The sequence below is a fragment of the Gopherus flavomarginatus genome, chromosome 1, assembly GCF_025201925.1.
Source record: "Gopherus flavomarginatus isolate rGopFla2 chromosome 1, rGopFla2.mat.asm, whole genome shotgun sequence".
Classification (NCBI taxonomy): domain Eukaryota; kingdom Metazoa; phylum Chordata; order Testudines; family Testudinidae; genus Gopherus; species Gopherus flavomarginatus.
The window spans coordinates 330,205,655-330,231,654 of record NC_066617.1 but is presented as its reverse complement, the minus strand read 5'-3'; the positions used below and the strand labels follow the sequence as shown (position 1 = coordinate 330,231,654).

At 45.7% G+C, this 26,000-nt stretch overlaps 1 protein-coding gene across 10 annotated transcripts in view; it reads right to left on the bottom strand.

Moving 5' to 3' along the window:
- The window catches only part of SACS (sacsin molecular chaperone), a 138,046-nt gene that overhangs the window by 86,875 nt on the left and 25,171 nt on the right, over nucleotides 1–26,000 (bottom strand). For 8 of the 10 annotated variants that reach the window (XM_050937076.1, XM_050937073.1, XM_050937078.1 and 5 more), the window contains 2 exons: nucleotides 23,572–24,122; nucleotides 5,824–5,974 (listed from right to left, as the gene is read on the bottom strand). In XM_050937076.1, the coding sequence (XP_050793033.1) occupies nucleotides 5,824–5,974; nucleotides 23,572–23,594 (174 nt within the window). In that variant the 5' untranslated portion in view covers nucleotides 23,595–24,122. Of the gene's footprint in view, nucleotides 1–5,823; nucleotides 5,975–6,213; nucleotides 6,404–6,569; nucleotides 6,709–23,571; nucleotides 24,123–26,000 lie in introns of those variants that run through there. The other 2 variants (XM_050937080.1, XM_050937081.1) reach the window with 2 other exon arrangements.

The following is a 26,000-nucleotide window of genomic DNA, read 5'->3' as shown; positions in this document are numbered from 1 at the left end:
TAATTAGTGGCGCCAGTGGATGATGAAGGGGCTAAATGAGCGCTCAAGGAAGACAAGGCCAATGCGGAGAAATTAAATGAATTCTTTGCACTGGTCTTCACTGCAGAGGATGTGAGGGAGATTCCCACACCTGAGCCATTCTTTTTAGGTGACAAATCTTAGGAACTCTCCCAGATTGAAGGGTCAATAGAGAAAGTTTTGGAACAAACCAATACATTAAACAGTAATAAATCACCAGGACCAGAAGGTATTCATCCAAGAGTTCTGAAAGAACTCAAATATAAAATTGCAGAAATATTAACTGTATGTAACCTATCACTTAAACTAACTTCTGTACCAGATGACTGAAGGATAGCTAATGTGATGCCAATTTTTTTCAAAATCTCCAGAGGCAACCCTGACAATTACATGATGGTAAGGCTAACTTCAGAATCAGGCAAATTGGTAGAAACTAGAGTAAAGAACAGAATTATCAGACATGTAGATGAACACAATGTGTTGGGGAAGAGTAAATACGGCATTGGTAAAGGGAAATCATGCCTCAACCATATATTAAAATTCTTTGGGGGACTCAACAAATATGTGAACAAGGGTAATCCAGTGGAGATAGAGTACTTGAACTTTCAGAAAACTATCAACAAGGTTCCTCACCAAAGGCTCGTAAGCAAACAGTCATGTTATAAGAGGGAAGGTCCTCTCATGGATCAGAAACTGGTTAAAAGACAGGAAACAAATGGTAGGAATAAATGCCCAGATTTCAGAATGGAGACAGGTGAATAGTGGTATCCCCTAGAGACCCGTACTGGGACCGGTGCTGTTCAATATATTCATGAATCATTTGGAAAAAAAGGGTAAACAGTGAAGTGGCAAAGTTTGCAGAGGTTACAAAATTCCTCAAGATAGTTAATTCCAAAGCAGATGACAAAGAGTTATAAAGGGACCTCACAAATCTAAGTGACTGGACAGCAAAATGGCAGATGAAATTCAGTGCTGACAAAGGCAAAGTAAAGTACATGGAAAACATAATTCCAACTATATGAAAAAAATGATGGTGTTTAAATTATCTATTAACACACAAGAAAGAGATCTTGGAGTCATTGTGGATAGTTACCTGAATACATCCACTCAGTGTGCAGTTGGAGTCAAAAAAAACTAATACAATGTTAGGAACCATTAGGAAATGGATAGATAATAGGACAAAAAATATCATAATGCCACTATATAAATCAATTTTATTCCCACACCTTTAATACTGTGTGCAATTCTGGTCACTCCATCTCAAAAAGATAATTAAAATTGGAAAAGGTACAGAGAATTGCAACTGGGGAGCTGGGCTTAGTTTAGCTACAGGGACCAGCTACCCTGTGACACCTATGAATATGAGTAGCTTTACACACAATAGTTCCACTGAGTTCAAGGAGACCACTCATGTGCATAAACTGACTCATGTACATGAGCGTTTAGATGATCTGACTTATTTTTGTGATTAAAGATATGATTGATTGGAAGCTGACTGTAATAAAATTAGGAATACTGTTTCTTGACTGGGCTTTTATGTTGTTTCATGTATTCAAATACTGAGTTAATTCAATAGCAGATTTGCCAGGAAATGCACTCAGAACGAGGAAGGGGTGGATCCTGATATACACTTTCTTGCAAACACTTTTAGGCCAATACAAAAGCATTTGATGCTCTGGCTCTAACCAAACTGGGCTTTAAAAAAACACCTGTGGGAAGAAAAAACAAAGTCTCTGGCTAGACTTAAAGGGACACACTTCTTTAAGGGGACAGATAAGGTTGAGCTGAGGTGAACTCAGACTCCAGAGTTTGGGGTGCCTGGGTAAGACAGGCCTACCTACGACTATAAATAAGATAGACAAGTGTAGACCTTTTATTCTTTTAATAACATCTTCTCTTATGTTATGCTTTATTCCTACTGTTAAGTTTAAACAATACTTCATTTTAAGATATCTCTTTGGAGTCACTGCTGGCCACAAGCTGCTGAAGAAAAGAACAGTAGGTACTCAGAGCTATTGTGGTAACACAGTTGATACACGGCCTGGGATCTAGTCTAAGAGTGGGAGAATTGCATGGTTCTGCTATAGGGAGACAGAAGCACAAGGCCTCATAATGAAGGGGAGACAGGGCTGGGGGGGTGGGGGGAGAGAGCTGGTACAAATTACCTGGGGCCCGGCTTCATCGGCCCTGTTTAGCCAGTTCGCCCTTGGTAGGGGTCCTGAAAAAAAATTTTCACCGGGGCCCAAACGCACTCTCGGCTGCCCTGAGGGGGGATGTACTCAGAGAGGCCAGAAAACAGGTCACAGATGCAATTAGCCCTGTCACCATGACAACTGACACTCAAGATTATTTTAACTGACTAGATCTGTCATCTATAAATAAAGCAAACTTCACTTTATTTGTAAAGGGGAAACAGTTCTACAGCAGTTCATTTCACCTACTCAGTGTATATGACAGTGGGGGAATCTGGCCCTAAGCAACTAGAGTTGAAAAGGTTGAAAATAACTTTTAGAATTGCCATGACAGAGAAGAAACGACCTCTATTTATATTCTTAAATATAAACCCAAAAATATCAGACTAACTATGCAAGACTCTTTAGTGACTAAATGTTTCCAACCAAAAGACATAGTTCAGTAGCAATGCCAACCAAAAAGTGTTGCTCAGAGTCTTGGCTTCCTGTTGCATTTCAGAGGATGATGTGCTAACACCTCTTTCCGGCTGGCAAGATACCACAAAATGGAAATGGAGGGTTGAGGAGAGTAAAATCAAGAAACCTGTGACCAGTGTGGATTTGATTTCAATCAAATTGATTTAAATCATGACTTAAATTATGGTTTAAATCACTAGTCAGAAAGACTCGATTTAATCATGGTTTTCTACATAAAACTGCATTCTTTTTGGTTGTTATAACCTTAATACATATTCTTCACAACTCAGAGACAGACGTAGGTTTCAGTTTCAGAACATCACCAGACAGTTCGCTGTTGAAGAAAAAAATCCAGAATACTTAACGTTGTTGTTTTAGTTAAATAAACAATTTAAATGTCTGTCTGGTGATGTTCTCCTCCCAATACAGCATGGCAAGAAAATCCTCCAAATATTAATAATTAACCTGCTGAATTAGAGATATTTCACCTCCCAATGACTTCATAAATATCTGCTTCAATTACCTTTGGTAAATGAAACAATCAAACATTCACTTTCTAATATAGCTCTAAAACTAATCTGAAAAGTTTTCAAAATAAATCACTGTTAAAAAATGTATAGTGTGTACCTTCTAAAAATGAAACCTACATCTATCTCTGAGTTGTGAAGAACATGTATTAAGGTTATAACAACCAACAAGAATACACTTTTATGTAGAAAACCATGATTAAATCGAGTCTTTCTGACTAGTGATTTAAATCATGATTTAAATCAATTTGGTATAAATCAAATCAACCCTGCTCCAGATTCTCCTCTAATATAAATAATCATCAACCAACTACCTCAATGTTTTCCTTGCAATAGGCTACTTCATGCATGCACATACACCTCTACCCCGATATAACGCTGTCCTCGGGAGCCAAAAAATCGTACTGCGTTATAGGTGAAACCACGTTACATCGAACTCACTTTGATCCGCTGGAGTGTGCAGCCCTGCCCCCGCAGAGCACTGCTTTACCGCGTTATATCCGAATTAGTGATATATTGGGTTGCATTATATCAGGGTAGAGGTGTATTATATTTAATGCTTTAAACCAGGGGTCAGCACGCGTGCCAATTTTTAATGGCACGCCGAGGTCCCAGCCGCTGGCCCCACTCAGCCCGCCCCCAGCCTGGGTGAACGGAACTGCAGGCTGGCAGTGGGCTGAGTAGGCCAGCAGCTGAGCCCCGGCTGGCAAGGGGCCAGCAGACAGAACCGAAACCCAGCCAGAACCCAGAGCCGGCCAATACTGGGGTGCAGCGCATTGCGCACTCCCAGCTGCCGGAACTCTCCTGCAGGCTGGCGCGGGCAGCCAAAGCAGCAGGCAGTCAGGGAAGTGAAAGGGGCCGGCGGGAAGGTGCGGGGGGATTGGGATGGGGATGTGGATGGTGCAGGAGTTGGGGCTGGGAGCACGGGGGGGTGTAGGAGTCAGGGTTGGGTAGCATGAGGGGTTCAGGGCAGGAGGTTAGGGGGTGTAGGGGGAAGTCCTGGGGGTACGGGGACTTGGGGCTGGCCTGGGACAGAGTCTGTTGCGTGCCGTCCCTGCAGCCCCTGAGGGAAGGGAGTGGCAGGCCAGGGGGTCTTCTGCAGGGCCAGCTCCAGCATTTTTGCCACCCAGAGCAGCAAAAAAAACCCCGCCGCAATCACTATCTGAGGCAGCTCTACCACCGCCGCTTCAATCTTCGGCGGCTGGTCCTTCCCTCAGTGAGGGACCCGCCGCCAAAGAGCCGGACATGCCCCCCTGCTTCCGTTGGCTGCTCCAAGCACCTGCTTGCTGGGGTGGTGCCTGGAGTCGGCCCTGGTCTTCTACCATCACCCTCCATTTGCCTGCAGATGCAGTGCCCCCACACAGCTGGCCCACAGTTCCCTTGGCAGAAACAGGAACAGCCTGGGGCAGGGACCCATCCACCATCCAGGTAACCCAGCCGCAACAGACTCTGTCCCAGGCCAGCCCCAAGTCCCCGTACCCCCAGGACTTCCCCCTACACCCCCTAACCTCCTGCCCTGAACCCCTCACGCTACCCAACCCTGACTCCTACACCCCCCGTGCTCCCAGACCTGACTCCTGCACCATCCACATCCCCACCCCAATCCTCCCGCACCCCAACCCCTTGCCCTGAGTGCTCCCACACACACATCCCAGCCTCTGAGCTCCTCCCCCCTTGAGAGGGGTTGTAATACGACAGTACCTGTAAGAAATTTAAGTTACTTTTACCCCTGCCGGAACCCCAGACCAGCAGTGGACTGAGCGGGGCCAGTGGCAGGCTGAGAGGCTCAGCCCGCTGCCAGTCTGGGGTTCCGGCCATCAGCCCCCCCGCCAGCCGGTGTCCAGACTTCCGGCCCCGCTCAGCCCACTGCTGGCCTGGGGTACCGGCAGCCAGCCCGGGGCTCTGCTCCTGGCCTCAGCCACTCCCTGCTGTGGCGCACATTGGAAAACTCTGCAAGGAAATGGATCATACTAAACTGATAAGATCGGCATTTTAATTTTATTTTAAATGAAGCTTCTTAAATATTTTAAAAACCTTACTTACTTTAAACACAACAATAGTTTAGCTATATAATATAGACCAGGGATCGGCAACGTTTCAGAAGTGCTGTGCCGAGTCTTCATTTATTCACTCTACTTTAAGATTTCACATGCCTGTAATACATTTTAATATTTTTAGAAGGTCTCTTTTTATAAATCTATAATATATAACTAAACTATTGTTGTATGTAAAGTAAATAAAGTTTTTTAAATGTTTAAGAAGCTTCATTTAAAATTGAATTAAAATGCAGAGCCCCTCGGACCGGTAGCCAGGACCTGGGCACTGTGAGTGTCACTGAATATCAGCTCGTGTGCCGCCTTTGGCATCCGTGTCATAGGTTGCCTACCCCTGATATAGACTTATAGAGAGAGACCTTCTAAAAACATTAAAAGGTATTGCCGGCATGCGAAACCTTAAATTAGAGTGAATAAATGAAGACTTGGCACAGCACTTCTGAAAGTTGGCCGACCCCTGCTTTAAACATTTAAACTCTGCATTGTCTTCACCAGGGAAAGCAGGGATGCTTTCAAGGCCACATATAAAGGGTACATCAGTCTGGCAGCCAGTCACAGTCAGAGAAGGACACTCACCTCTCTCCCAAGGTGCCACAACTTCTGCTCAACGACAGGAAACCCAGTTTCTGAATTAATTAATGCCTTTAGGTGTCCGACAGCCGCAGAAGGAGGCACCTCGAATGTCTTGCAGCCCAGGCAGTCATGGAGCACGGTCACCCTGGCCAACCTGCGGAACACAAGGCAGAGAAGCTGAGGGTGGGCGGGGGCAGGACAGAGCTCCCGCTGCCACTAGCTCACCCTGCCCAGCTGGGGGAGCGAGGGCGAGGTCCCACCTCGCCCTTAGGGGGACCAGACATCCCGCGATTATCAGCACCGTCTCGATATTAAGGGCTTTGTCTCATATACACAATACCCCTCCCCCAAAAAAGTGTCCTGATTTTTCACACTTGCTATCTAGCCACCTACATCCTCCACCTCTTCAGCCAGGCAGCATCAGCCTGGGCTTCCCCGCAAGCGCCGAGCCGCAGGGAGGCACCGACAGGCGGGGCCCTGCTTGCAGGCAAAGACGCCGCTTCTCGGGAGAGAGGATGAAGCTCTGACCCGGACAGGACCCGCTGGCCTTGCAGGCACGAGCGGGGTGATGCGCATGGCGAAGGCTCCGCGGATCCCGCGCGCTCCCTGCCCCCGTGGGGCTGCGCCAGCCGCCCTGCTCCGGCGGGGAGGAGTCGCCGAAGCGGAACCGGGCCGGAGGGCCCCGCTCGCGGAGCCGCCTCCCACTCCCGGCCGAGTGCCGCAGACCCACCGCCCGGCCCCGCACTCACATCCCCCCGCGGCCGCGGTCACTCAGCGAGGAAGCGGCCGGGCGCGTCCGCCGCTCAGTGACAGCTGGAGCCCGCCGCGCTCGCGCCGAGCGGTTCCGGACACAAAGAACCGTTAGCTGCGGCACCCGCCGGGCCCTGTTCCCCACGCGGCGCCGCGGCTCCACACATGGCCGGGGGCGGGACTGAGCACGGGCGGCCCCCAGCGGGGACGGGCCAAAACACAGATCTCTGCAGGGGAGGCGGCTGTCACCAACCCCCTCCCGCTGTGGAGGGAAACCAGGCTACCGGGGACAGGGAACTGCCCTCGCCTGAGACAAACGGCTCCTCTCCCCGGGCCGAGAGCGACACACACTTCACACAACAGGATTCTCCCCCTTACACCCACACCCACACTACACCAGACCCCTCTCCATCGCCACAGATTCACACACAACACAGCAGACCCCTCCCCATCCCCACACACCCCCATAGCAAAATCCTCCCCGTTCCCACAGACTGACACACACAATTCTCCTTCATCCCCATAGACAGCAACACTCGCAGCAGCGTCTTCCCCCATTCCCAAGGATTTTGAAACTCACCATCAACTCCCTGCATCCCTACAGACTGCAACTCACAGCAAAATCCTCCCCATCCCCACAGATTGTGACACACACACCAAAATCTTCCCCATTCCGGACACAGACACAGCACAGGAAAATGCCCCACTTTTCCCCGCAGTCTGACACATACATGCAGCAAAATCTTCTTTATTCCTACAGACTAGCACATGTACAGCAAAATTCCCTACCCACCATTCCCAACAGACTTCAACCCATCCAGCAAAACCAACTAATTCCTATCCCAACACACTGCAACACTGCAGACACAGACAGCAAAATTCCCCCAACCCATTCCATCCCAACACAAAGTGATACAGGGCAAAATCCTTCTTATCCCCACAGACTATAATACTGTGCTGCAAAAAGTTTTACCATTCCCAGAGTGAGAGAGCCTGCAACATTTTAAAATCCTCCTCCTCAAAAGAATCTACACTATATACACAAGTTAAATACAGTACTCTTCATCTGTATCTGTAGAAGCATATCTGAGTATCAGTTCTGACCAAGATAAACTCAGTATATGAAGTGGGGAGGGGTGGCAAAGGTCATTTTACCTCATATCCTTGGCCAGCCTCAAGCATATGTTAGATCAGCCTCAAGAGGCTGTTCCAGCAATCAAGAAAAGCCAGAGTGCAACAATACTCTAGTCAAGACCCCTGCAGTGAAAGGCTTATAAGTAAGGCTACGATTTTTGTCATGGATATTTTGAGTAAAAGTCATGGATAGGTCACAGGCGATAAAGAAAAATTCATGGAAGCCCATGACCTTTCCCTGACTTTTACTCAAAATATCCATGATAAAATGGGAATTGACTAGGAAGCTGCGGGGTGGCTGGGAGCTCTGGGGTCCCCACCACCCGGGGTTGCTCAGAGCTCCAGGGTCCCCTTCCCCCCTCTCCAATGGTGGGGAGCTGCAGGAATCCCCCTGCCACCACCGCAGGAGTCCCCCTGTTCCCCCATGGCGGCCAGGGGCTGCAGGGGTCCCATGGCCCTGCTGCAGTGAAGGGAAGCCGCTGGGGTCTCCCTGCCCTGCGGTGGCAGATAGGGAGCTGTGGGGGTCCCCCTGCCACAGCAGCAGACAAGAGCTACAGGGTACCCCCTGTCTGTGAAGGCTGGAGTAGCCCACTGCTTGAGATGGCAGCTCTTTGCCGCTGCAGGAGGCAGCGGAACCTTGTAACTCCCAGCCACCGAGGCAGAAGTCATGGAGGTCTTTGGAAGTCACAGATTCCATGACTTCCACGATCTCCGTGACAAAATCATAGCTTTATTTATAAGTGAATGGCACAGAGCTGCTATGCTGGTTCTACACCACCCAGGGAAGCCCCTTGGAAAAGAGAGAATCTTTGGTGGCCATATCCAGCATATTTAGGCCCCTATAGGCTGCACTGATGTAGCTGTGCTACTGTAGCAGGTCTGGTGAAGACATGGTATGCGGATGGGTGAGCACTCTCCCATCAGCATCACTACTCCACTTCTGTGAGAGGCAGAAACTGTGTCAGTCGGAGAGGATCTCCCGCCAACATAGCGCGCGCGGTGTGGACAGTGTGTAAGTCAATGTAACTTACGTATGTGGAATGTAATTTCCTGAGGTGGAATTTGTCCAGGACACTTTAGTTAACAAAGAAACCTACTAATGTAAATTGCCATGGGATATGGACTGACCACAAGTACTCAGATTCTCAATTTTAAGTCTTGTACAAAATCTGCAACAATTCTACTGCTTTGAAAGAATATTGATGTCATCAGCTAGTTGGTTTTTATGCATTTTTTTAAATAAGAGAAGCAAAGCAACAAACAGGACAGACAAAATTCCTAGCGAGGCACTGGCCAATTTTATAATACTTTCATTGACACAAGCTGATACTTACAGTGCAATATACATAAAATAATCTCTTTATGATAGATATACTTTCCAGTTGTAGATTTTTAGTATTGGAATGACAGTGTTATCTCATGATTGGAGCAGGGCACTGCAGAACTTCTAAATTCTGTTCCTAGCTCTGACACTGACATCGATCTTGAAAAAGGTCACTTAATCCTCCCTGTCCCTCAGTTTACCCATCTGTAAAATGAAATGACACTGACTTATTTCACAGTGGTTTTGAGGTCTTACACACTTCTCAGCATGCCAGCTCCATGGTGTGGAGCACACATTCCCAAAATGAAGGACAGTAAGCAACAAAAATCACAATGTGGGGCCTCATTTCCCAGCCTTTGTCTCACTTCACTGACCCTGAATGTTTATGGACAATAATCTTCCAGTTTCTATTCCCATTCTCCATTGCCTCTAATTTTTCCTCTATCACTCCATAGTACCAAAAAATTCAGCTCTTCTCCTCGTACTCCATTTTCCCTCAAATGTTCCCTTTTCTCTACCTCTTTCCATTTCCTTCAAACACTCAATCATCTAGCCTCATTATTTTAGGCAGCCAAAGGCTACTAGACATCCTCTGTGGTCGTCAACAGACTATGATCCCTCACCCAGAAGAAAGATGTATAGGCAGCATCAGTCTGGAGTTATCCTCTTGAAGGGCAAAAATACACACAGAGAAGAGTTATGAAAAAGCATGGCAACATCTAGAGAAGTTAATGCATTTGCTTATGGGGAATACAGTTGGTTAGTGTTCTCAGGAAACAGTCTGGATTAGAAGTTTGCTTCAGAAATGACAAGTCTTCATCCATGGATTGGTACAGTTCATCTGGTGTTAGGGAGATACAAATTGGTTAATTAGCTCTTTTTGCTAATTCAATTATCTGTAACCAAGCTCCTTATCTTTTTGCGTGTTGGTAATAATGATTGATTAACTCTTTTCCCCTGAAATGTAACAATGGGTAGACATCTTTAAATAGTGAATCATCCCTGAAAAGTGACTGTATAAAAACTGTACCTTCTGACTCAGAAGTACTCCTGGTATGTACTCAATACTATCTTTTGATTTTTAGTGACAAAAATAATTTTTTACTGGTTTTTATTCCTGTTAGAACTGTAGAGACAACACAGCTTTGGAAGCATGAATGGAATTCTATTCCTTGTGCACATCAACAAAATCGTTTACTAAATCATTGCACTGTGCAAACCGATTGAAGATAATGGGTCACACAAGTAAATCTGGCTTGCAGAACCTTTATTACTGATGATCATATGTTATATGAGAAGGAAAGAACTCATTTGACTCTCACAACCCAGGGTGAATCTGCAGGAATTGCATTTAAAAGAAACATCTTTTTACTTCTAAACTGAGTGCAGTTGACTTGGAAATGATTGAGATGATAAAACATGAAAATCCGAGAATGGCATTTTTACAGTCACTTTTCAAAGTACAACAGCACTTTAATTTTCAAAATAAATAAGTAAGAGAACATTTCCTTTAAGACTGGATGGCTATGAAAAAGGAGTTCTGCTTGACCAGTGCTATAGAAATTGGGAGACGTTAAACACAATCAAGATATGTGGAAACAAAGTTGTAGAGCATGAATGCAAAATGTATAGAGCCCTCTGCAATGTTATCATATTGCTATAAAATGAAATGAAAGCAATCCTCAGAATGGCCATTTCCTTGGAAATAAAAAACTGTAGTTTTCAAAATGACTAAGCATGTTCATACTCATCGGGAACACTGGCAAGGATCTGCTGCACTGGAAGATGTGAGTCCCTTCCATAAGCAAGACGGGATATTACTGTGCAGAAACAGATGAGAAGCAGGATGAGGAAAGGAAGGGTGAATGGGGCCATAGAAACAAATATTATTGGGTTACTAATTCAACAGGAAGCGTACTGCTGTAAAAGATATGCAACTGCAGCTGCTAAGATTCTGCAGTGCTATCTGGCAAGTAACAATGACTCAACACCACTTTTAGATTTAAGACAATGCACTACTAACAAAATTAAAACCTTTTAAAACATAGTAAGCATTGCACATTTGTTTTACACCTAATTTCTAAGCCAATTCCTTGAATATTTATAACAGCATTTTTTAAAAAATTAGAATGTTTAAACATTTCAAATTAACTAGAGATGACTGACTGTACTAATCAGTGAAATCTTTGTCTGGCTTATGCTTTACTGAACAGCAAACTATAGTACAGTACCATATTTATTAATCTAATTTCAAGAAGCCTGAGAATAAATCTACCACTCTCTGATGACACATGCACACTTTTTTTAGGGAAAAGACTGGAAAAAGTTGCAATCAAACCATTAGTTAGATACAAAGCCAGATCATTTATGGGCTAAATTCTGCCCTTATTTATTCCCTGTGGACCCCCATTGACTGCAATTAAGGTGGAAGAGAAGATGCATGAAGGCAGAATCTGGATCTAAATTATGCCTTACTTGAACTGCTTCAATAATAGCAAACAAACAAGAACACTCATTTTCTTAAAGAAAAAAAGAAAGGAAAATCATAAAGATTCTATTTGTGGTATATTTACTTTAAAAATAAAGGACAGAGTCTGGATTGTGAAAATGTCTTATTTAAACAAGGTTCCTGGTTTTTACCTGGTTTGTTACATAATTTAAATATTTTTGCTGAAAACATTTATTATGGGTTACTCTATTTTATGTGTAATCAATACTCCTAGTCTGCATGCACTCATCATTTGGTTCCATTACATTCAGACGCTGAACCAGTTCTAAGTGGTTGTGGCATTGTTAAAATATATAATGACGGTGGAAGCTTTGTTCCTCTTCCTTTAGGGAGCTGATGCATTTCTAAATGCATGTATCCATGCCCAAATACTAAAAGTATGGATGCATTAGAAGTACTACTCTACTACTACTACTAATAATAATAAAAAGATTTAAAGGCAATGGCTAGCAGTAGTTTTTCCTTTCCACTACATGGTTTTTGCTGTCTCAGTTACATATAACTGAATAAGAGAGCAATAACTATTTATATAGATGGCAGATTACAAATACCAGTGGAGAGTGTTTAAGAGATTATAAATCTTGTTTCACTTTACTACCTGCATACAAAATAAAAATCAGAGCAACAGGGCACAAATCAGTATAAAAAAATAAAAACCTGCTAGTGAGTTTCTGAGCAAAAACTTACTTTCAGCTCTGACCCTAACATACATTGACAGACAAAAAGCTCTCAAAGTTTTTTAAGGCACACAGAGAAGGAACTATGTGCAACCCTAACTATGGAGCAGTTACTGTATCTCCATAACAAATATTAAATCACGAGGTTTATTTATTCAAATAAGCTCAAACAACAAAAAACAACTAGTAAAAAAGTCTTGATGTTCCAAATTATGCAAAAGAACAAACCACCAGAATGGAGGACAAAAATTTCATAAATTGGTCTTTGGAATATTGTTTTGGGAGAGATTGTAGTGCTGCAAGTAGTGTAGCTAGCATACATTTCCTATCTATAATACAAAGTATTGTTTAGGCCCATTTTCTATGATAATAACAGCGGTGAAATGATCCTGTTAATACTTCAAAAGTAGGTCTACACTGCAGGCTTGCCACATATTGTGCTGTGCATTTTTGTCCAAACTCCTGTATTATCCCCACTCAAAGCCATGCCATTCCCACAATTTCCTGTATCTGTATCTTCTGGCCCTTCTGCCTACTCACTTCAGAGTCACCCTCTATGCACTGCTACCTGTCAGTTCACATACCTTTGCTTGGAATTTATTTAATTTTCCACATCCTGCTCTAGTTTCTGACCAATTCAGCCCAGCTCCATCTTCCATAGAAGATGCTAGCATGCTATTAGCTGGCTGGAGGAGCACATGGGAGTTCTAATTAACCTCAGGTGTAAGAAGTCTCCAGACCATGATCATAAAAGAAACTCCAAAAATATACATCTCTATGAGACCATCTCAAAGAGACTGGGAGATGTGGGCATCCACCAGACTGGTGGGTAGTACAGGGAGCAGATGAAGCAGCTATCCCACAAGGCCAAGGATGGAAATGGCAGGTTTGGCAATGTTAGCATTCATTGATGCTATGAGGAGCTTGACCAGAGTTGCCACTGCCCCAAGCACAGAGCCCACCATCACCTCTGACATACTCCTGAACTCAGATGGCCTTGTTTTCAACCTGATGGAAGAGGGGTATGGGGGTAACAGCAGATGAGACCATGGCAGAGTCTCAGTCCCAGGAACAGACAGCAGAGTTCAGCCAGTTGGGCTTGTGGACATTCAGGGTCTATTTTTGCAGCTGGACCTGGGGAACAGCCTGGAGAGTATGCAGCACAGGGTCAGTATCTGAACTGAAGCCTGGTAAGCGTTACCTGCCATATTTGTTATTGTCATGATGAAAAATGTGCTTTTAAGAGAGAGAAATCTACAGGTTATGCTCAACAGAACTATCATTAGGGAGGATGGTACATGCAATAGAGTGTGTTTTGCTTCGACTGAGGGTGGATGTGACACTCTGTACCTTGGGGGAACACCCTGTAACCCCCATATTCATCATTTGTATTACATTATTGTAATATTTCATATAAAGCATGCCATGTAAGGTATTATGGGAAAGGCTATGATTAAAAGACATTGTTCTATCTAAATATGTATATCATTAGTGCATATGAAGTTATAAGACTATGTTCTTGGTTGTCACTAAAATATGCTGTGAGTTAGGAAACCATCCAGATATTAGCTCCCCAGAAAAAACAAGGGAGATAACCAATGCTTGTGTCGAACAACCATCAGCAGCCATTGTCCAGCAAGTTACAGTTCAATGACTCACTTGCATAAGGCCATACCAGGTGAATGTTCAGCCTTGCCTGGTGACTCAGCAATGCCCACCAGACATATCTGGACTTGTTTTCTCTAAGCATATAGAATGAGGATGTAAAATAGAGGACAGAGGCTCCATGGTTTGTCCTGTCTCTTCCCTCACCTATGCTGAAGGCAACGAGAACACTGGAGCTGAGGAGAGTGGTGCCAAGGCTAACAGGGAGAGCTTGTGTATGAAAGACTATACCCAACCAGCAGTATCCAGTGGGGCGAGAAAAACTGCTTAGTCCAGATATTGCTTAGTCTAATAAGGTTGAGAATTTAGACTGCGTGTTTATCTTTTATTTTCTTTTGGTAACTACTCTGACTTTTTGCCTATCACTTATAATCACTTAAGAACTGTTTATAATCAATAAACTTATGCTAATGTTTGTCCTTACCAGTTTTTTTTAACTGAAGCGCTTGGTAAATATGCTCAGGTTACAAAAGGTGGTGTATGTCCCCTTTTCGTTGATGAAGTGGTGAACCAATAAATAAAATTGCATTGCTCAAGAAAGGATCTTGAGCAGTGCAAGATGGTATATTCCTGAGGTACAAGGCTGGATGCTGGGGGGGAGGGATTTGGCTGGTGCCTTTCTCTATGTGATTCATGAGTGGCTCTGGGATCATTCATGCAATCTAGCTGGGTGTGGCATTCCAAATGCGGTTGTACCGAGTGGTAACAGCACCTGGAGGGGTTTGCTGCTTGTCACCAGTAAGGCATTGTTAGAGACAACCCAGATCAGTGAGTTAAGGGGGCATGGCAGTCCCACAGTCCCAGGTTGTACCTCGGGGATCCCGTCACAATGAAAGCCATAACATTTCCATAACCTACTTTCTTCTTGTACCACAGTGAATCCATGGACTGACTATGTTAGCAGGAGGTTATGAACAAGACAATGCATAAAGAAATAAGAGAAGCACTCCAAAATAATAAAAACTTGCAATCTGGCTTTATGTTGATGCAGAACATAAAATCTGGGGGATTATTTCCTCCCCCTCCCCCCCATGCCACAATGACAAAGAAAAAAATATGCTCCTTCATTATCGTGGCAAGCATTTTCACCTTAGATGGCCCAACCTTCTGAGCCAGAACTCTGGAGTACAGGACTGTCCAGAAGCAGGAGAAACATAAGAGGGACAAGGATGCGATGTTTGGCGGTGTGGTCTGCACAAGTGAAGAGTACTTGGAGCTCCAGAGTCTGAAAGAGGAGCAGGACATGCAGAGGGAGGAGAGACTGCTCAACAAACTCCTCAAGGAAGAGCAGAGGAATAGAGGACAGGACCATCTGCTCATGGAAAGGCTGATCAACTTGGTGACCGACAGGGTGCAGCTGGCAGCTCCAGTACCAGCTCCATTGCTGCACCCTTTGACAGCTTCACTAATGCCCATAGAATCTCCTCCATGGTATCACATCCTGCAGCCAGTGCAGGAACTGGAAAACTCTAGGGTTGTTTGAGCTATTGACAACTCTATGAACTGGAGTGGACAAATGTACCCTGTGCTCTCCATCCCCATGCAACCTACAGCCCCATACAACCCTTTGCAGCCACATGCAAACCTGGCAACACATTCTACCAGAGGGAAGGAGAATAGGAGGAGATCTACAGACAGCTGCTTCCACTACCAGTGAGATTGACTTGTGAGGCTTGGAGTTTGGGGTTCATACAATTTCATTGTTTTACTCTGGTTTTGAATGTTTTGCACAGACACACGTACACTTCTCTTCACACTGCACACTTGTTACTTCCTACTTATGAAGAGGAAGCTGTTACGCCTGTAATGGTTTAACTTTTTTTTTATTCCGTTATTTGGTTAATAAATTGGTTTGGTTGTACAACAGGTTGCTGTGTGGGTTCTTGTAAAGGAAGGTGGACCTAGGAAGTTGTGTCATAAATTTTTAATTAAGTTGCAAAATCTCACACATCACATGAAACCCACAAAACCTACAGTTGCATAAAACCTGTAACAAGTTGACAGTTGTATAATACAGCAGTAAAAATTAGTTACACATTGATCAAAACTGTTAAAATCATCACCTCATTACAGGCACCCATTACAGCATCAGAACTCATTCACACCAACTTGTGGTGCAAGGATGCAGGCACACAAGGCATCACTTATTTCCCTTGCCTGCCTTGACCCAGCGCAAGCGATCAGTGCACTTTCTGGTAGCCGATACTGGGTCTGCAAACCAGTAGTGCCTTGAATCCACACCATGCAAACATACTCACCTTTAGCCTTGCAGAGAGCAACAAGCCAAAATCATACGGCTGCAGTCAGCGACACTGAAATCCAAAAGGTTTTGTAGGCAAGTGCCATCTTGCCTTCAGCTTGTGAAATGTGCAATCCACCACCATCCCACAATGAAACTTCCTGTGGCTGGTCCTCTGATGTCAGGGTATGGTTTCATGAGCCATGGCAGAAGTGCGTAGGAAGGGTCTCCCAAGATAAGTAATGGGCACCAACACCTTCTTGATAACAACATTAAGAAGAAATAAGGTCCCTCTTTGTCCCAGCGTGTAAATGTCACATCTCCTCATCACCTTGGCATCATGCACCTTTTCGTACTTCCCATATTGGTGTTCATGAATTTACTTCAGTGGTCAAGAAGCAGGGATTCGAACCCTTTGCTGTAGACATATTTGCTTTCTTCTTCTGTTGGGAAAATTGTGGGTACCTGTGCCATCAAAATGGCCACAGTCCAGTAGGGGAACCCCATTCTTTTAAAGCCAGCTATTATTTCACAGGATTAATCACCTCACAAACCTCCACTACCACAACCCTGATAGTTAACTTCCCAACAATAAATTGGTTTGCAACGGCCTCCAGACAGCAACTGTAACTTGCTTTTGTACTAGTAAGGCCTTCCTAAGTTGAGCATTGTGGCACTAGAGAGTCAGGGCAAGCTCCTCACACAACTCCCTGAAGATCTGCTTCCTCATGTAGAAGTTCTAGAGCCACTGCCGGTCATGCTAGATATCTATGACAATGTGGTTCCCATCACACTGTGCGAGTTCCATCTTCTCCTGCACCAAAAGCAGAATGTATGGCAATTGCAGCAAGTACCATGTCTGTCCAGCCTGCCATGAATGAATTGACCTACGAGTCCCGACACCTTCCATGTTTCAGAAACTGCTCCTGAAATGGCACCCAGAGTCTCACTGAACATCTATTCCATTGCATAAAAAGTTCACCCATGGATCAGCTCATCCAACAAATCCATGGCTTGTTCCCTAGGTGGAATGGGCTGTGAGGAATGTGCAGAGCCAGAAAAGCTTCCGCTAAATGTGGCGGGCTCAGACCACTTGCTGTCCAGCAAGGACAGACAAGTTCTTCCATAATACACCACACACCAATACATAGAGCATCTCCAGTTGGTGAGGTGCAAAGAACCCTGGGATAAAGCTCCAGAAATCCTAGTGCTAAACTCATGTGCCTGCAGCACTAGTTTATTGAGTATGGGGTATGTGCAGCTCTCCAGTGTGGCCTCTCAGACTCACCAAGGTCAACACCAGGAGCAAAGAGCTGTTTACCTCATGGTAAAACTAAAGGCCCGAGCCTTTATTAAGTTTTTATCTCAGGACAGCTCGTGTGTGTCAATTATCCCAATGTAAAAAATACACCTTTTTTAGCAATGCAGATAAGGCTCCTGAAGAGTTTTAAGTATCCTGTAGCAGCATCCTCACTGTATTACTAGCTTGAGCAACAACAGCACTCAAGCTTCAAACCATACCCCTTATAGGCCAGCTAGCTCGAATTTAGGCACCACATAACTCGAGCTAGAGATTTTTGTATGCGGATGGGAGTCAGGTTAGAGGCAATGCTTGAACTATATCTCAAGCTAACACTGCAGTGAAGACAAGCCCTAAGACTAATAAATGAGGCCCTTCTGAGAAGGAAGTTTCTTTTATTTGATTCTTTTATTTAAATAGAGGAGCCTCTGATGGTTTGTGAAGGGGCGTTTGGAACTGGCACCCTACCACACTAAATATAACTTGATAGTACCAAATATATACAATGTAGGGACAGCTTTAAGAGTTGAAAGCCTAAAATTAGTCTTGAAATCTCTACTTATTATTATTATATGTATTGCAGTTTCTCCTAGAGCAGGGGTGGGCAAACTTTTTGGCCTGAGGGCCGCATCGGGTTTTGTAAATTGTATGGAGGGCCAGTTAGCGGAGGGAGTTGTGGTCTGGCCCCCACCTCCTATCTACCCCCCCACACTCCTGCCCCATCCAACCCCCCCTTCCCTGATGGCCCCCCTGGGACCCCTGCCCCAGCCACACACCCTCGCTCCCTGTCCCATGACTGCCCCTGGACCCCCACCGCCCCATCCAACCCCTCCTCTCATTCCTGATGGCCCCCCTGGGACCCCTGCCCCATTCAACCATCCCTTTTCCCTGTCCCTTGACTGCCCCCTGCCGCCCCATCCAACCTCCCTCCTTCCTGACTGCCCCCTCAGACCCCCGTCCCCATTCAGCCCCCTGTTCCCTCCCAACCACCCCCTATCCACACCCCTGCCCCCTGACCACCACCTCAAACTCCCCTGCCCTCTATCCAACCCCCCTGCTCCCTGCCCCCCTTACTGCACTGCCTGGAGCACCGGTGGCTGGCGGCATTACAGCTGCGCCACCCAGCTGGAGTCAGGCCATGCCATCGCCGCTGCCACCATACAGCATGGAGGGTCAGGCTGGGCTCTGCAGCTGCGCTGCCCCAGGAGCTCACTGCCCCGCCGCTCAGAGCATTGCGCCGGCGGTGAAGAGAGCAAGCTGAGGCTGCAGGGGAGGGGGAGGAGGGACAGCAAGGGAGGGGCTGGGGGCGAGCCTCCCGGGCCAGGAGCTCGGGGGCCGGGTAGGACAGTCCCACGGGCCATAGTTTGCCCACCTCTGTCCTAGAGACCCCAATTGACACTAGAGCTTCATTGTTTTGGGCACTGTACAAATACAGAGTTAAAGATAGGCCAAGTTCTAAAGCGATTACATTCAAGATAGGACAAGATTGGGAAGACACACAGGAAGTCTGTAACAGAGCCAGAAATTTAACCCAGATTTCCTGAGTCCCATTCCAGTGCCTTAACCATGAAACCATCCCTTCTTTCCATCAAGTACATCTACAACTTGTAGGTGCCTAAGTGCTGATTTAGACATTTACATATAGGTATAGGTCCTGGTCCTTCACAATGTTCCACACTGGGAACCCCCTATGTCCATGCAAAGTCCCAAGGTCATCAGAGGGGTTCACTGTGGGTGTGGGGGAGCGGGGGTGTCTATCTGTCCTGAGCAGTGCAGGATTGAGGCATTATATGCCATACACAGGTTTGAATAGCTGACCATAATTGCAATTATGAACATATAGATACTGTTTCAGTTGCTGCCTGACAAATCCATACTTTATCGAAGTAGAAGATCTGGTAAAATACTGTACCAAAATCTTTAAGATTGACTTTTTTTTATTTTTTGCTGGAAAGAGACTCCAGTGGGAATCCTGAAAAATGCAAAAGTAGTCTAATGGAAGCTCTTTTAAACATAAATGTACATAAAAGCATAAACTGCACAGAACCTTCAAGGAGCAGGAAGAATGGCATTCATTATATAATTGATATTACCGGTTATTTATCATCTCGGTGGTACAAGGTCCCTAATTTAAAAATTTATTAGTGTCCATTGTGTACTTCAGGCTGAGGTACAGAATTAAAAATTATTGACAACATGATAATATGTGATGCAAAAATCTGCTCTCAAGCAATACAAATTGAGTCATTTACTCTGCATACAAAAGTGAAGCATGTGCCCTGTCTCTAGCATGAAAAAAGTCATCTCTCAGAGTGAAAAACAAGCACTAATGAGTATGAAACCTACTCTTCAAGCCAAAGGAAACCTGGGAGACACTGCAGCTAGGTCACACAGTCATCATGTAAAAAAGACTTATCCAAGGGAAATTAAATTCTCTCTGAAAAATGAAGAGGTGACCTCTTTTCACTGTAGAGGCTCCAAGCCAATTAACCATCGTGAACTAGAGAAAGAGGACTAAAATCAATACCTTTTGACACTGAATCAAAATATGTGCTTATGCTGTGGCCCAGGATGTCTGTCATGCAGGAGTGGGCAAAAATTTTGGTTTGAGGGCCACATCTGGGAATAGAAATTATATGGCGGGCCATGAATGCTCAGGAAATTGGGGTTGGGGTGCAGGACATGGTGAGGGCCCTGGTTGGGGGAGCTTCAGGGTTTGGAAGGGTGCTCTGGGCTGGGGAGTAGGGTGTAGAGGTGGCGGCTCTGGGGTGGGGCTAGGGATGAGGAGATTGGGGTGTAGGAGAGTGCTCCGGCTGGAACCGAGGGGTTTGGACGGTGGGGTTTGGATCAGTACTGGGGCAGAGGGTTGGGGGGCGGGGAGAGGCTCAGGGGTGCAGGCTCCAGGCGGTGCTTACTTCAAGCAACATGGCCCCACTCCAGTTGGGGAGCAGGGTTGGGGGCTGCTCCACACTGCTTCTGGAAGCAGTTGACGTGGCCTGGCTCTGGCTCCGGCTCCTACACGGAGCCACGGCCAGGCGGCTCTGCGCGCTGTCTGATCCACAGATGCTGCCCCTGCAGCTCCCATTGGCTGCAGTTTCTGGCCAATCGGAGCTGAGGGGGCAGTGCTTGGGGCACGGACAGCATGCAGAGTGGAGTCCCCTGGCTGCCCCTGCACGTAGGAGCTGGAACAAGACCATGTAGCTACTTCCAGAAGCAGTGTGAAGCAGCTCCCAACCCTGCTCCCTGGTTGGAGCAGGGCCATGCCTCTGTTTCTGGGAGATGCATGGAGCGGTCCCCGACCCTGCTCCCCGGCTGGAGCGTTGGAAAAGGGCAAGACCCAGACTCAGCTCCCCAGCGGGAGCTCGAGAGCCTATTTTAAATGGCTGGTGGGCCAGATCTGGCCCATGGGCCGTAGTTTCCCAACCCCTGCTGTACTGACTCAGATATCCTTTTCTCTGCATAACCAGCCTGCATCTGCAAAAGCAACCCCTGCTCCACAGCCAAACCACAGAATGCGCAACATTGTTCAGACAACCCAGTGACCTCTGACATCAATCTGTTAGTCTTAAATGTCAAAGATAAAAGATAACTTTCTTTCTTTCTTTGGATTCACAAATGTTTGAACACTGATATCCATTTTCTTTCCTTCATTTTACCTGAGACTCTACATATAAAAGTAATTGGAGGGAGGAGAAAGTTTAGAGAGCTCTATCACACTGCAACAACCAAGGAAAAAAGGCCTCCACACCACCACTCTTTCTAGGCTCCAGGGTGGAGAAAACACCTCTTATCTGATTTTTAAAATCACCTACAGATGGCCAAAACTTGTATATCTTTCCCTCTCTTAAGGTCATATGGAGGGATAAACTCCTGCCCTAGGGATGCTGTTCAGGACAGGGAACTGTGGGGCCTGGGAGATGTGGCTCTATTTCAGTCCTTGGTGTCAGTTTAGAAGGCTCGGGATATTTCTAGCTGTACAAGCTTTGTGTTTGAAAGGCTTTGTTCTCTGTTTCTTGCAGATCAGATTAATGAGGGATAGACAATTTTTTATTTTGACTTAATCACTTAATACTGAAGAATATATCCTTTCCACTAAAGTTTTACAGAGTTCAAAAGGAAACAACAAATAACCATAATTAACTGTGACAAAATACAGATGCAAACAAAAATAAAGTATAAAAAAATTAATACTGAAATATAAAACTAGGAACAAAATAAAATCAGACTAACCACAACATTAATAAGAAACATCTTTCACTCCTTCTGATCCATGATTAATTGAGAAATCAAATAACTTGTTTTTAGGGTAGAATTCTCAAGTCATGCATAAAGCCAGCATAATCAAGTCTGTGTGGTTTGCCTGTGTGGAGTTTGGAGAGGACATCAACCCACATAACCCCAGGGTAGGCTACAAGGCTTCAGATCAGTCCCTCCACGGCCACCATTTCAGCCTGGGCTCAAATAATGACCCAGCCTCATCTACACTCCCATGCAGGGGACCCTGACCAACTTTCACTTTTCCTCTCTGCAATGGCATATTCCATGTCAGTGCAGAGTTCACGGCTCAAGTGGACAGAATGTGCAGTGGCTGCTCTGTAGATCCTGCACATCCATCTGCCTGAATCACACTGCACATGTACATCAAGGGGATTCCACAGAGCAGAGGGAAGAAGGGCCTTGCACGGGCCTACCATCAAGGGGTGAATTCCACCCACAGACAGCAAGAACATTTCAAATAACATCTCACAGGCCAAGTAAATATTAAATTAACAGCTGTGGTCTCAAAGGCCTCGTTTAGATTCTCTATCCATAGGAAAGTTACTCTTTAGCTCAGGGGTGGGCAAACTATGGTCTGTGGGCTGGATCTGGCCCATCAGCCATTTTCAGCTGGCCCTCGAGCTCCCGCTGGGGAGCGAGGTCTGGGACTTGTCCCGCTCTGGCACTCCAGCTGGGGAGCAGGTCAGGGGCCGCTCCACGCATCTCCCAAAAGCAGCAGCATAGCCCCACTCTGCCGCTCCAGCTGGGGAGCAGGGTCGGGGGTCATTCCATGTCGCTTCCGGAAGCAGCAGCCATGGCCCCACTCCAGCTCCTATATGTGTGGACAGCCAGGGGGCTCCGGTCTGCACGCTGCCCTCACCCAGAGCACCGCCCCTGCAGCTCCCATTGCCCAGAAACTGCAGCCAATGGGAGCTGCAGGGGTGGTGCCTGAGGACAGGGCAGCGCGCAGAGCCACCTAGCTGCGGCTCCATGTAGGAGCTGGAGTGGGGACATGGTTGCTGCTTCCAGGAGCTGCTTGAGGTAAGCCCTACCTGGAGCCTGAACCCCTGAGCCTCTCCCCATGTCCCAACCCCCTGCCCCAGCCCTGATCCCCCTCCTGACCTCCAAACCCCTTGATCCCAGCCCAGAGCACCCTCCTACACCCCAAACTCCTCATCTCCAGCCCCACCCCAGAGCCTGCACTCCCAGCCGGAGCCCTCACCCCCCCCCCACTCCTCCGCCCCAGCCCAGATCCCCCTCCCGCAACCTGAATTCCTCATTTCTGGCCACACTCTGGAGCCCACACCCCCAACCAGAGCCCTCCCCTCCTTCCGCACCCCAGCCTCAATTTTCTGAGCATTCATGGCCCACCATACAATTTCTATTCCCAGATGCAGCCCTCAGGCCAAAAAGTTTGCCCACCTCTGCTTTAGCTGGTAGCTAGGGAAACAGAACATTGAATTCAGGCCTTTCCAGGTGCAGTAAGTGAAGCAGCAAAATTATTTTCATCATCATTTTCAAATATATTTGTCTAAATGCTTAAGCTAAGTGTGGATTCTACAAGTAACTTAAGAACTTAAGGTCAGATTGTGATTCTATTACTCATAGCGGTGAGCAGCTACTCACATAAGGTATGCCATTGATTTCAGTGGAAGTACTCACATGAGTAACTACTAACCAACATGAATAAAGGGATCACAATATGGCCCTTCAGCATTATTGTGTAATTTTTAAGCACTTCATTTTACCTTTATGAACTGCACCTTTTGATAAACTCCAAGTTCATTTCAGGCAATCTTGCTCCCACTTGAAGCCAGTGAGAATATGAGCAACATCAGGAGTTTTGACAGTCACCTTATTCTAGTCAAAGTATTTCACAATGGTTAACTCATTTACCTGATCTCATCCTTGGTCTTCATCCTCTTTTTTCACGTGATTTTTTCCTACTAAGAACATGAAGCAGACATTGAATTTATAAATTAAACAAATTCTTTTTTTATCTTCTCTGCTTGAGTGTCGTTGTCTCTTTCTCTTTAAATGTACTCCAGAAAGCCCAATCCTATGAAACCCCACTCACTGTTCACTCCATCCCTTATCTCTGAAATGTGGCTGTGCTTCTGATTGACTGCTCTTTATCCAGATTCCTTGTCAAACCTCCTGCTCTCAGTTGTTCCGCATGCTTGCTTGTCTCATTTTCAGCAACACTGGCACTTGGCAAGCACAGAGATCTTGGTTTCTTTCTGCAACTTTAACTGAATTCACACCATTTTCTTCTGTAACTGATTTTTGTCCATTTTGCGGAGAGAGAGTGAGAATGTGAAAAATGTTGTTTCCCTTTTCCTTTTCCTTCTTTTTACAGGAAGCCGAGACAATGTTGGAACCAAAGTCTGCCCTGTCTTAGCTCTCTGGTCTGCTAGCAGCCACTTTTTAACATCAGCTCTGGGGTCCTGAAAGAAGAAAAAGAAATGAGAGAGGAGAGTAACATTAATATGGAGAGGAATTGAACTGAAGGGCATGAAAAAGTCGTATCCTCTGAGGACAAGCTGCAATTCCTAGCTCTAAGTGAGTCATGTTTCTAATTATAAATGACCCTGTGCATTACAGTACTTGCAAGCACGTGGAGGGCAGAAACAGAGCTGTGCCTTTTTCTCCCCCCATACACTACTGTAAGTATACTGACTAAGAGGCAGGTTTTCAGTTTCTCCCTCTGCCTCATTATGCGCTGCAAAAGGCTCTTGGAGAACCTAAGAGCCCCTTGAAGGGTTTTGGCCAGAATACTTTTGAAGAGTTGTTTTGCCCTTGGAATAAACTAGACCGCAGACAGAGGAGGCGATTAGATAGATTGCAGCTAGGTTTACAGGGGAAGATACAAAGTCTTCACCTCCTATCCCCACTTCCAGTTATATAGATCATCCTCTACGTTATGCTGTCCAAACACTCAGTATAGTTTTCAGGAACAATGTACACATTCCTTCAAACTGAAACACAGAATTTACTGCTATTAGCAACCTGAATAGTGCCTACTTGATGCAACTCATATACTGCCAAATTGCTTAACTGATTCATTCACGATGCATATATAAATGAATTATGCAGTATTAAGCCATTTTTAGCCCTTTCCAGCTTCCTACATTTGTTTGCCCAGTGATTTTTTTTCTCCCCCTTAGTTTGTAAAAATGCATTTTGGTTTAAGGGGGAGAAAAAGTGAATATATTCCCCAGTCTTTCACTCTACCGGCTCTCCTATTACAAACACACACATCCCTAATAAGTGAGGTTCATCATAAGCCAAGTGGACAAGGTTTGTAGAAACTCCTTAAAATATTGACAGCATTTCACTGTTCTGTCTCTGTGCAAATGTAAATTCTTTTCTGTGTCTCTGACTGGGCTCTGAGCTAGTAGGTCTCTTCTTAAACGTATAGTCATACATGTTTGTTTCCAACTAGCATCCTGGGGACCCATTAGCCACAAATCTAACCAGAAAATAGCCGAGGTTGTGCTGTAATATGTAAATATGATCATTGTGAAATTATCAGATTAAAATACAAATAATCTGGGGTTTTTTGTTTTGGCTTGAGGTTTTGCATTATTTAGGAATCTATTCAGTTAATTTGTACATGAAAACCAAGGGAATGTAAAACTGAGAGGAATTTTCAGTGATGCAAGTAGGGCAGTCTGGTCCAGTATGCCGTACCAGTAAGATATTTGTAGCCGATATGCTGTATTGGAAAGACACAAGAAGGGCAAAATGTAGGGCCACCAGGCGGCCCCACACCAGCAGCTCCTCCAGCACGGCTCTACCGCACCTAGCCCTGCCTCTCCAGCCCTTCCATGCAGCTACGTCTCCTGTCTGGGGTCTGTACAGCATCCCCGCCAGAGGATAGGGCTGGGGGCAGTATAAGACACGTCGGAGGAGCTGCTGGTGTGGGGACACCCAGCAGCCCCATGTTCTGCTCCTTTCGCTGCTGCAGTTCTGGAGAGCCCTGTGGTTCAGAAGTCTCCAGCACAGCCGGAGGAGAACAAAGCCCCCACAGGTAACAGGGGATGGCTCATGGGGAGGGGATGGGAGAGCATGGGGGCCCTGGGCTGGGAGCGGTGAGGAGTCACGTGGGAGGTCACGTACAGAGGTCACATGCCTCCCTTTGTGTCCTTCCCATGAGTGCAGTGTACCAGTAAGAAATTAATTCTACTTGCACCGCTGATGATTTTGGAAATGGCATTCCCAGTGTAATGTCTTTGCAAATAAAATCTGGCACATATACTTTTCCAGGCCTTTCAATAAATGGGCTCAGCTTGTTTTTCTGTCTATACAAATGTTTCAATATT